This window comes from Lepidothrix coronata, unplaced genomic scaffold (assembly GCF_001604755.1).
Source record: "Lepidothrix coronata isolate B3197 unplaced genomic scaffold, Lepidothrix_coronata-1.0 Scaffold25, whole genome shotgun sequence".
Lineage (NCBI taxonomy): Eukaryota > Metazoa > Chordata > Aves > Passeriformes > Pipridae > Lepidothrix > Lepidothrix coronata.
Window position 1 is genome coordinate 7001006 of NW_016690205.1, and position 12160 is coordinate 7013165.

The window sequence follows — 12160 nt, forward strand, 5'->3', positions numbered from 1 at the left end:
GCGGGGCGGCCGTGACGTCGCGCGCGCAGAGCGCTATCCCGGCGCGCCCGCCCGCCCGCACAGCCGGAGCGGCGGCGGCCCCGCGGAGCGCTCGGACCCGCCCGGCACTGCCACCGGCACCGGTACCGCCGAGCCCGCACGGCCCGCACCGCCCCGCCGGCACCGCCGCCCTGCCATGCGCCGCGGCCCGGCGCCAGCCTCCGCCGGCGGGAGCCGTCCCGGCAGCAGCAACAGCAGCGCGGCGGCGGCAGCGGCGGCGGGCGAGCGCTGAGCCGCGGCCCCGCGGGGCGCGGATGTCCGCGGGCTGCCCGCGCCGGGAGCTCTCGCCGCGCTGACGGGGCGGGCCCGGCGCCCCGCTCGCCGCAGCGCCCCGCGCCCGCCCCCGGGCTCCCCGCAGCGCCGCCGCTCCCGGCCGCGCTTCCGCCCGCGCCATGGCGGGGAAGGCGGCGGCGGCCGGCGCCGGGGTGCTCCTGGTCACCGCCAACGTCGGCTCCCTCTTTGACGACGTGAGTACCGCGGGGGCCGGGGGGAGCGGGGGCTCCGGGGCCGCCCGACCCCGCGCTGGGGGTCCCGGCAGCCGTTCCGGCCGTGTCCCGGCGCTGCCTGGGGGTGGGAGGCTCTGCCGGAGCCCGGGGCGGGGGGCGCGGGGCGGCGGCAGAGCCGCGGGAGCGCCCGGGGCGGCGGGAGCGCCCGTGCCATGTGCCCGTCGCCGGGGGACTCGCGGGGTGACACTGCCCGCAAGGTCCGGGGGCTCCGCCGCGCCCTGCCCGCCTCCGGGCGCTCCTCCCCGGCTACCGGCGGCGGTGTGACACGAAAATGCAGCATAATTTCTGTTCCGCGTAGTGTTTTCGGGCAAAACCTCGGGAGCGTTTCTCCCTGCTGCAAGTAAGACGGGAGCACAGCTGAACCCAGGGAGGAAGGCTCGCTTGTGAACGGAGGCAGATGCTGAGGAGTATCTCCGGGCTCCCGAACCCCCGGAGCTGCTCCCCGGGATCCGTCGGGCTCCACTGAAGGCAGTGGCGAAGCCCCCTGGGCCTGAGCGATGCTGACATGTCCCACAGCGCGACGGGAGCGTTTCCAGGGGTTTGCTGGTTGTAAAGCCGCACACATCTGGCAGAGAATTAGGTCCAGACTCATGCTGTGTGTTGCTCTTGCCGTGTGTTAGGACAGGCTTTGCTGTGAGCTAGCCCGGCACATAGAGTGTTGAGGTACAGTAACCAAGGGGGTTTTTTTGTGTGTTCTTCAAAGTCTGCTTTGCTTTTACATTGCTTTAAAGGCTGCCCTGAAGTTCACACTTTGATTTAAACAGCTGCGGTCGAAGTATGCAGATCATCTTTTCTCCAAGTTCAGTAAACTTTTACAGTTATCACCACAGCTGTACAGTTAAATGTGTCCGTAGTAAGTGAACGCTGTGAAAATACTCATTCCATAGTAATTGTCGTGGTTGTGGCTTTGGACGTGTGCAGTGTCTGTGTGTAAGTGACCTCATGTGGGTTTAGTGGGGTTTTGGCAGGTGATTCCTGCCGTGTGTCCTGCTCCCTGTCACCGTCCCTGCCATCGAGGCCAGCGCTTCAGTTCAAAGTGCTCTGGTGCCGTGACAGAGCGAGCACTTCGGAGTACTGTCACTGCAGGGATCCTGGGCTGTCAGACTGAGCCATTTCCTGGTTGTTCCCTGTTAGTATTCGAGGCTCTGTGTGTTCCTCGAGCGTGCTGGCTGTGCGCTGTTCTGGAGGGAACACTTTTCAGCTCCAGCCAGCCCTTGCCGTGAAAAAATTAGTTTTCCACAGCAACAAGACCAGGCTCATTTAGATCAATTCCACTGCAGGTTGGGGAATTGGAAGGCTGATCTGAAGGTCTGTGTTTGTGCTCCTGGTGTGCAGCTGTTGGAGTTGGGACTGGAGGCAGCCTGGCCCGGCTTCTGGAGTTCTGTTGGTGCAGTTCAGGCACAGGAAAGATGACATTAGCTGGGCTTGGGGACTCGGCTCTTGAGCTGTGTGTTGGGGCTTCAGGTGTCTGCTCCTTGCTGGGCCCTTCCTGTGCAGTCGAGGAATATGTTTTTCTGCTGTGACCTGGAGTGATTTCAGTCGTGAACAAGGACTCCTGCTTTGATAGACTGCGCCTGAGCTGGGCCGTTCCTTTAACCCATGTTTTCCATTTCCCATTTAAAATTTCAGTTGGTGATACATATTTTAATTAAACACTACACTTTTACTCCAGCGTTGCCGGATCTCGGGGCAGTGTAAGGGTGTGATCTGCCACAAGGTAGTGCAGGAATGCTGAGCAGTTGGGATGGTTGGGCAGGGCATCCTGCACTAACACAGTCCTGCCAGCTCATGCTCCAGGATCCCATCCACCGCTGACCAGAGTCCTCTGGGAAGCATTCCCACCTGGAGTTCCAGGCCAGGTGATCCTGTAAAGAGCTGCTGTCAGCAGGCTCTGGTGACGGGGCTGGCCCTGCATGGTGGGACTCCTGCCCCCCTTCCACCCAGGGAACCCTTGCTGGCTCTGCACTGACCCGTCTCTGTGTGTTCGAAGCAACCTGAGCAGGGCTGTGAGGCAGTGACGTGATTTGCATTTCATTTTATAGAAGAACAACTTAAAACATCCAGGTTTGTCTGGGTGGGACAGTCTTTCCTAAATCACTGGTGTTGCTGATCTGTCTGTACTTTTGCAAAGAGGGGAAAATTGCCTTTTTTTCTTTTTTTTTTTTTTTTGCTCTCTAGTTGCCAAAAGCAGGTTATGATAACACACCAGTTTGCTTCTGCCAGGTATCCACATCCACTAATTACCTGTTGCAATGGTGACCTGGGAGCTCATGAATAAACATGAACATTGAAGAGGGACTGCACTGGGTTGGCTTAATTCTGCTGCTTCATTAAAAATGTTAATTACAGTATTAGATCTGTAAATACTCTTTCAAGTTTCATGAACATGTGCATCTCATGAATATGAATGTGTATGATTTTTGGTACATTCATGTTTACTTAAGCATTTAATGCTTTCTAGCTATTTATTGTTTTTATCACAGTATATGCAATAACAACAGATGGAGTTCAGGCTACCCCTGGATCCCTTTCTCTATTCACCCTCCTCTGATGCCCCTGCCCGTGGCAGGGCAATTCAACTAGATGATCTTTAAGATCCCTTCCAACCCAAACTTGTGATCTCAGCCTTTCCCTCTTTCTCTCCCTCCCTGTTTCCTTGCTTCCTTTGTCTGCACTGACAAAATTTCACATGTACCTTGCGATGAGCCGAGTGCCGTGGTGGGCACAGCATTCATCTGCCTGGCGCTGCACTGCTTTTGCTGTACCAGGGTTTAATTACTTTAATGTCCCGGGTATTTTTATAATCTGCTGTATCCCCTCATTCTCTTCAGTTACTTTAAATGGCTTAATGCTGCTTCTTTTCCCTGGGACAAACACCTGGGAATGAGGTGTGAGTAGCTGGTGTGGGGAGGCTATGGAACAGTATTTTCTGTGGCAGAATCTCATATAAACACTTTTATTACAGTTTCTGCTATGCTCACATTTATGCTCTATTTCAGGAGACTCTTGTTTTACTCCATTCTAAACCCCCTGTGCAGGAGGTGAAATTTCGAGGTAGACCAGAACTTGGGACTGCCCAAAACTTCCTGAGCTATATGAAAGTGATGATGGGGAGGAGGAAGCTATTTTGTTACCTTTTGCAATGTTTGAAAAAAAAAAAAATTAATAATTGAGGGATCCAAATCTGTTTTATCTTGAGCATGATGTTGTTGATACGGCATGGCCAGAAGGATATGGCTGTTGACCCAGATGTGCAGCCTAACAAAGCTGAGTGGTGGCCCAACACGGTGATACCTGGCTGTGGAACAGGTTGGGCTTTGCGTGCCCTTCTTCATCTGCTGCTGTGAAAAGGGTTTTGGTTTGAAAATCCTTCACTGCTGCTTGTCTTCTACTTCTGCACTAGAGGATGAGCTGAGGGGGAGTGTGTGAGGGCAGCTGGTGGGATCGGGCCGTACGATGGAGCTGCACCAGCAGCAGTGCCCGAGCTGGCCTGTTACTGAGGTGCCTTTCCAGGTGCCCTGGTACAATGAGCAGCTGCTGGTACCTGCGCTTTGAAAGAGCTGTAGGCTGGTACCTGTTTGTAGCTCTTGCTTTGTTTGGTCTTTAGGTAGGTGATAGTGTCCAACATGGACAGCGAGGGACATGCTTGCAATTGCACAGTTTGACAAAGTCAGTGTCAGCCCTGCTCAGAGTGGATCTAAACGCTCACCCTGATTTTATAGCTCCCTGGGTGTCAGCTTCCAAGCAATCCAGCTCTTGGCATCCCCAGCATGGGCTAAGGGCACACACCAACCATATGCTGGTGGAGTTACTGGTAACCGGTGCCCCTACTGAGAGCTGCATGCTGTGGTCCAGGGGCGTTTTGCGTGTGGAGGCTGCACGTGTCCTGCTCACCACCAGCCCTTCACCTGCAGCCCATGAGGTGTAGTCAGTGACAGCTGAGCATGGGCTGTAAAGCAAAGCCCTTTAAGTATAAATGGGGAGCAAGACTCAAAGCAGCCGTGCAATAAAGCGGTGACATGATGTTGTGCGTCCATGTACTTGTAAGATTTAAAGCTCTTTTCTGATTTGCCGAAGATGACTGGAGCAGCAACAGTACAGGCAGCACAGAGGGGTGGGGGTCTGCTCCAAGATGGGGTTGTATGCTTAGAAAATCCACTTTAACAAAAAACCCAGCGTTTTTTCTTCTTAGCAGATAGTTTTACAATTCTCTGAGCAAAAGAGTTTCTGTTAGGAGCTGGTACAGTGTTTAGCCTCCCTTAAGGATGCTCAGAGGATTATCATGTAGCCCATCTTTTCCTTTTGATTAGGTGTTATCACTGACAGCAAGAGGACACAGAACATGAGGAAGTAATAGTGGCAAAGTGCATTATATAATTACAGCTTTCTGTTAATGTGGTTTTATAATAGGTAGAGTTGGCATTTTACAGGTTGCCGGCTTTCCATGAATTGCCAGTGTATCAGTGTGATGGTTTAAAAGGATTTATTTCCTATTTTATTTCATATTTAAATATGAAATCATGCAATGTGAGTAGGATACCATAGGAAGAAAGCCTTGCATAAGGATCTGATAGTTTATTAACTTGGGTGAGCAGTAGACCATATTTTAAAGGTTTTATTCCTGTTCCAAAGTTTTCATCATCAATTTTCTTACCATAGAATTTGACTTCAAAGACACAGAATAATACTAGTCAAGCTCTCAGATTTTGTGATTTTTCATAAAAGGCTGATCTGGTTTTTACTTACTTTTTCTCTTTTCCTTTTTCTGTTATTTATTTCAACATACATCTTCCACACCCTGCAGATTATTTCCTCTTTTACCTCAAATGCTTTCTTTCCCTTTTTGTACCATGTGTACTCAGCTCTTCCTGAAAGCTCTCCCCTTACTCCTCATTTATGATTTAAATCGAGGGTGTCACTTAAAAAAGGAGGCTTTTCATTTGGAGTTTTGTGTGCACCTCAGACAACCACCAGGAAGGTGAGTGTGGCTACCCTGAACGCACCTTCTTCTCTATCAAAGAGGAGATTCCACCAGGTTAAACTCCAAAGTTTCCTCTCCCCCAGGGCAGACCAACACACCACGCCTTGGCATCTGTGTGGGAAGAGGAAAGCAAGTGACTGAAGCACCTTGGAAGACAAAGCTCAGGGAGGTGTCTCCTCCACCCCTGCAGAAGACCGGCTGCTCTAGTTGTAGCTTTGCCTTGTCCTCTGCCCCTGAACTCTTAGCTTAAATTGGAAAAAAAGGAAAAAGGCAGGCAGGTGTGACCACAAGCCAGTGACGTGCTTTTAGTATGTGGAAGTTCTCAAAATACCTCTAAGTTAGTGTAGGTTAATACTTTATTCTCTAACCATCTTCTTTCACTCTCTTGGTGAAGAACAGGAAGTGGTCACAGAAAAACAGGACTCTATGTCTTTGGTGGCTGCTTGAATGGCCTCTCGGAGTCATTTAGCATCCTTTTGGCATCTTTATTACTCAAGTGACATCTTCCCCTGATGAAACTTCCAGGGAAATGTGTTATTTGATATTGTGGGAAAGGTCACATTAAGCACAATAATCATCATTCTGGGGAATAGTGAGTATTAAAAGAAAAATGTTACTTTTACTGCTTTTCTTCCAATAGTGTGTAGTAGTTATTTGACACTCTTAGCACTGCTGTCATTATTTGTACGTCATTTTAAAATGTAAATGTTCTATTTGATCGCTTTAATTTTTAACACTTTCCCTATTATTGGCAAAGATTGAAATTAAAGCAGTTATTGACAGCAAACAAAAGTGATCATTGCTCCTATATGATATTTGAAGTCAGATATAATTGATGGTTTTCATTAATGTCTTCAAGTTGTTAAGCACTTGTCTTTGTGAGTCAGTCAGCTGTAATAGATAATATTCTTGAAAGCAGAACATTAGAGCTAAGGAAAGCAATTAAAACCCTGTGACAGCGCTGCAGGTTCTCTTGTGGTGCAGGTACCTCACACAGGGGTTCAGCAGCTCCCAGGGGCTGTTTACTGGCACTGACACTGAGTGTTTACCAACCTGTAGCACTCGAATTACTCTAGGCTGTAATTCGAGGTGGGACTTGCAGCCCTGGGATGTGGTTACAAGTGCCAAACTCCAACACGGAGAGCTTTCCTTTCACTTGTGCCTTGTGACTGGAAGGACTTTCCCTTCAGGTTTTCATTTGTCCTTAGTGAAACAGCTTCTGATCTTTCCTTGTGCTGTTTTTCAGTCGGTAAAGAGCTCTCCTGCCTATATTCCTTGCCAAATCCTGCTGTCCCTGCCTTTTCCATCTCCTCGGTTTCCTATAGTTTCACCTCTGTTTCTTTTCTAATAGAGTTCACAGTCAGAAGCTCTAGTCAGGAGAGGCTTTAATGTCACATACAATTGTAGCAGGGACAGAAAAGCCCAGGAGTTAAAAGGAGGCCGTGGGTGACACAGGGGTATGCAGGACTCCCTGCTGTGTCTCCCTGGGCTGGGCAGTGATTGGCCAGCCAGCCAGGGGTTCTGCTCAGCCAAAGCTTTTGGATAAGCTGCTGCTGAAGGAGGAGAAACCCGGATCTCTTGTGCACACACACGTGCTCTTGTTTCGAAGACAAACGCATGGTTTTGTGTTTGCCCACTTCCCGTGTCCATACTTGGGGCCACAGCTGGCCGGCCAGCTCTCCACCATCCACAGCCTGGGATTGTCTGCTGCTTGTGGATCACTGACAGCTCCAGAAGTGTTGGAAGCATGGCATTTGGTCACATCACGTGTTTGCTCAGTCTTTGAAAGCCAGAACTAAAAAAATATTGGTTTGGGCTGGTTTGCTGATGCACGTGCAGAAAAGCTGTGTTGCTGCTCCTTTCAGGCATGCCCGGGGATAGTGCACTGAATAGTGCTGGAACCAGGTGGTTTGGGTTTTTTTCTTTGCAACACAAAACACATTGTGTTAAATTAGGCTCAAATTTGGAATCCATAGTGTTGGATTGCAGAACTTGTGGCTGCAGATTGCTGTACAGGACGCCATAACCACAGTTCAGAGAAGGACTGTGTACCTGTGCTGTACAGCACTATCCATTCCTGAAAACAACCTGGAGAGAAAAATAACTGCTTCAGGACAAAAGGTATGTTCCAGGAGGAATGGTGATTAATGGTGGGAATGCTGGACTGGGCTCTGGAAATGGGTCTCAGTTTGCATTAAGCCACAGACATCCTGCGTGACCCCAAGGAAGTGACAGCATATTCTGCAGACAACTGTCCTTCGATTGCCACTAGAGGTATTCCTGTGCTTGGGACAAGCTGCGGACGTGGCGTCCTGGTTCTCCTGCCAAAAATGGGAGGATTTTGGAAGGATGCTATGGAGATTCTGAAGCTGGTGTGGTGGGCAGCTGTGATGGCAGGTGAGCTGGGCGCGCAGCTCTGCAACTGGATCAGGCTGTGTGAGGGGAGAGCCGTCGGGGAACGGACCGTGCTGGCCGTGGGCGAGAGCCAGGGCGAGGACTCATTCTTTCCCCTTTAGCTCGAGGAAGGCAGAGGAGCACCGTGTACAGTCTGCAGCACGAGCCTGTATGGGCATGCACCACGTTTGGTTATGGAGAAGTTCCTGGCTAAACAAAGGCTCAGTTAATCTGAGCTCTGTGAGCCTCCTGCTCAGCAAGCGGCTCCTTGGCTGGCACAGGCTCAAATGAATGGCAAAACCAGCTCTTCAGACAGGCTTTACAAGTCTCTCTTTAGTTAGGGGAGTAAGTAAAAGCAGGGAAGGATGCTCCTGTGGGTCTGTGCTTTGGTGAGGCTCGCAGTGACTGTTTACAGGATGTGGATAACGTCACCTTTTCTAGAACATTCAGCTCTGGGTATGAGGCTTCACTCACACGGCGCAGGAGTGGCCGATCGCGGGCATTTGGTACCATGGGAACACACCATATCCAAAACCTGTTTGTTTTACTTTGCTGAGGTAGAGCTGCCTCTACATGTTTGCTCCTCATTTTCCAGTTTCCACCTTGTTCTTGAAAAGAGATTTTTTTAATTGTCCTTGAATGTGTCATCAAGGCACTGGGTGTTAATGGCTGGGCTCCTTGGAGCAGCTCTGTGCTGGGCTAGTGGCACTCCTGGCACTGCAGTGGGTGAACAGTGAGTGGCACATGGGCTTTGGGAACCCATGAATTCTTTCCTTAAAGCTTTTTAAGTGATGCCATGGGAGCTTGTTTTGAAGTTTTTTGTTTTTCCTGGTGTGGCAAACTCTCTAATTTTAGAGGCTTTACCAATCCCAGTGGGAAAAGCAAAACTAGTTTTCCCGTAGGAACAGCTCAGAACTATATGCTGAACTCTGTGGCAGTCAGTATTTGTTTGTGTGTCAAGCAAACATGCAAAGAAATTGTACAAAAATTACTTGGGAGAATTCTGGACTCATTAAGTACCATCAGCCAGCATTGGCTCTGTTTTAATTACTTTAGAATTCTTGCTTATTTAGGGAGAGAATTTGTGCTTTTCTCGAACTGTCTGAGCAGTGAAGACCTTTCTGTGCACTCTTGGGCAGACAGCTGTCGTCGGGTCCAGCAGTGCAGCAGATTTGCCCAAAGGAGGTTCCCTTTGACAAAAGCATTGGGTATTTGTGTCCCTGACCTCACCATTCAAAACAGTTTTTAAAACCAGCTGTTCAAAGTGAAAGTGTTGGTCTAGAATTCCTATCGTGCTTTTTATTGGAGAAAGAAATGGAAGAACTGTTTGGGGTTTTTTTGTTTTGTTTTGTTTTAATTTATTTTTAACTACAAATGCTGCCAGGCACATGAAGGAGTCAAGAACTGGGTGTAACAATATGATAGGACAAACCCACTCACTTCAGAGAACTGGATGTGACCCAAAAATCTTCTGCTAAAGCTAGTTTGTTTTCATGAACTGGCAGTGCTGTTTTTCTGGGCTGGGAGGACAGGCCCGATCCCAGCTCGGCTGCTCACAGGGCTCTGCAGCCAGATCTCATTTGTCTTGTGGGACAGCATTTTAGCAAAAAGGAAGCAAAGCCTTTTCCCTTCAGCTGTCCTTACTAAATGTTAAAGTATTTGTGATTTATGACCACTGTGAATCTTTTACTTATCTCAACAAACAAAGATGTATAGTTCCTTTCCCACTTTTTCCTAAGTTATATTAATGTGTGGATCTACTTGTTCTTGTAGACAGAGCTGTCAGCCAGGTGAAGGGAGATACCCTTGATAAGTAGGTGAATGTTGGTACAAGACTTGCTTGTGTTGCTTAAAAATAATGAACTTCTGTGAACATTCAGTGTATAATGAAAATCCATATTAAACAGGTAAGGGATTTGCTTTATGCTACATTCAGAGCAGTGCAAGAAAGGTCCCTAAGGAAACGCTAGAGAGTTTGTGGTATGTCCATCCTTGGAGGTACTTGGAAACTGTCTGGACATGGTCCTGGGCAGCTGACTGGGTGACCTTGCTTAAGCAGGGGTCAGACCTCCAGAGCTCCTTCCCAACCTCAGCCAGACTTTGTGACAGCAAGACATTATACATTTTTTCCTTTTTTTTTTTTTAATTGCTGATGCCATTGCCCATTGCTTTCCAGCACTTGCTGAGGCTGACTGCCTACTTCTTTGTTCAACTTCTTTTGGCAAATCCTCATCCCATTTTTATCTGCTTTTCTGTTACAGACACAGACCATTTCCAGATGTTTTGCATAGTGACTGTGGTCCAGGAGCTGGAACGCGCGCATGCTTTCCTGAAAACTTGAGGAAAAACATGCATGTTGTCTGTCAGCTTATAAAGTCTCTAAATCTTGTGAAAGCTTCATCATGTCCTATTAGTGTGTGGGAATTGGAGTCTCCAAGTCAGGCTCACAGTTCTGATGGGTTTTGTTTGTTTGCTTTTCTGTTGACATTTCAGTAGAAAATAAATATGCTGTTCCCAGTTACTTCAGAAGTGGGAAGGAGCCAGAAGACCGTTCCAAGTGCCTGAGACAGTAAGGGCAGTGGATCCTCAGGGTTCAGTGGCAGCTAATGAATGTAGTATTTACCCCAAATGAAGCAGCAGCAGAGGCATGAGATGGGAAGTGATTCAATAGCAGAGTGGCTGCTTCACTTGCATGTTTCTGTTTTATCTACTGCTGTGTTTGCAGTATTGCTGTTTGTTACTCGAAGCATGATTGGTCCAAAGAACTGCGCTGAGAACTGGGAAGAGATGTTGTCATAGTGCAAAAGAAAAAAAAAAGGCATTTCTCTTCTGTATGTTTTTGTTCAATCCCCTGGTCACGTACAGCAGGGTGACCTGCTATTCACATTTGCAGTCATTCACCTGGCACAGCCAGAGCTTCTTCCAACACCGTAAAGCTCTCCTGGGCCTAGTGTCCGAGGAGCTGTGGATCCGAGGGGCTGTGTCCAGAGCTGCAGATTCGTGGAACAGGGCTCGGCTCCCCTCCCTCAGCAGGACCAGGCTCGCCTGATGCCTTTGCCTCCAGCAGCAGGGCAGGTTTAGACCGTTCCCTTTGCAGAGAATTCCAGACTTGGCTCAGTAGGGTTGCCCAACCTGCATTTGTGTCCTGGGGCTGGCTGGCTCCTTTCTCCCTGCCACGGTGAGATTCTGGGTGTGGGTGCTCTGGGGAGGGGGCAACAGCCCTCTGGGGACGGGGTATTGGGGCCACAGCTTGAATTCAGGAGATTTCACGGGGAGTGAGTTGCCCTACTGGAGCAGGGAACAGCACAGGCAGATTGGGCGAGTCTGAAGGATGCTCTGGGTCATAAAGGAAGGAGAGGCCTCTTGAGGCCATGGATATGTCTCTGCATCTCCCTGTCCCCTTTCTGCAAACAGGAAGCAGTTTTGCAGCTGTGTGAATTCTTTGTTGGAAGAGTCTCTGTCTCATCTGCTGCTCAAGGTGTTGGGCAGGGTTTTTTCTGAAAGCCTGTGCGGGGCTGTGTCCTGGAGATAGAGTGATGGAGGGACTCTGTTGTGCTACACACCGTAAATGCACGAGTACTTGGTTCTGAATAGTTTCTGACTTTCAGGTTCACCCCTGCGATGAGACCCAGAAGCAGGGACAGGGACTGGAGCAGAGGAGGATGGCCAGCATTCCTATCCAGAACTGCAGCCATCTCTCTGGGATGTCACACAAATACCGAAGTACTAATGAATGTCCTGGATAATAGACAGTTGTTTAAAAAAAAAAACCAAACCAAAACAAAAACCAACAAAAAACCCAACCAAAACCCAACAACAAGCAAACAAACAAAAGAAAAAACCCCACAAAAACCACCAAACAAACAAACAAAAAAAACCAAAAAAACCCAACCAAAACCAACCAAACAAAACCCAACAACAAACAAACAAAAGAAAAAAACATAAAAACACCAAACAAACAAAAAAAACAAAACAAAAACCAAACAAAAGAAAAAAACAAAACCCAACAACAAACAAACAAACAAAAGAAAAACCCACAAAAACACCAAACAAAAAAACAAAACAAAAACCAAACAAAACCAACCAAACAAAACCCAACAACAAACAAACAAACAAAAGAAAAACCCACAAAAACACCAAACAAAAAACCAAAACAAAAACCAAACAAAACCAACCAAACAAAACCCAACAACAAACAAACAAACAAAAGAAAAACCCACAAACTTATTAACCACCCACA

The 12160-nt window shown here is 48.6% G+C and overlaps 1 protein-coding gene across 2 annotated transcripts in view; it reads left to right on the forward strand.

Annotated features, from left to right (window-relative positions):
- Positions 1 to 416: 416 nt before the first annotated feature.
- INPP5A (inositol polyphosphate-5-phosphatase A) overlaps positions 417 to 12160 on the forward strand; it is a 192722-nt gene continuing 180978 nt past the window's right edge. For both annotated transcript variants that reach the window (XM_017809289.1, XM_017809287.1), the window contains exon 1: positions 417 to 506. In XM_017809289.1, coding sequence (XP_017664778.1) covers positions 432 to 506 — 75 coding nt within the window. In that variant the 5' untranslated portion in view covers positions 417 to 431. The remainder of the gene's footprint in view (positions 507 to 12160) is intronic.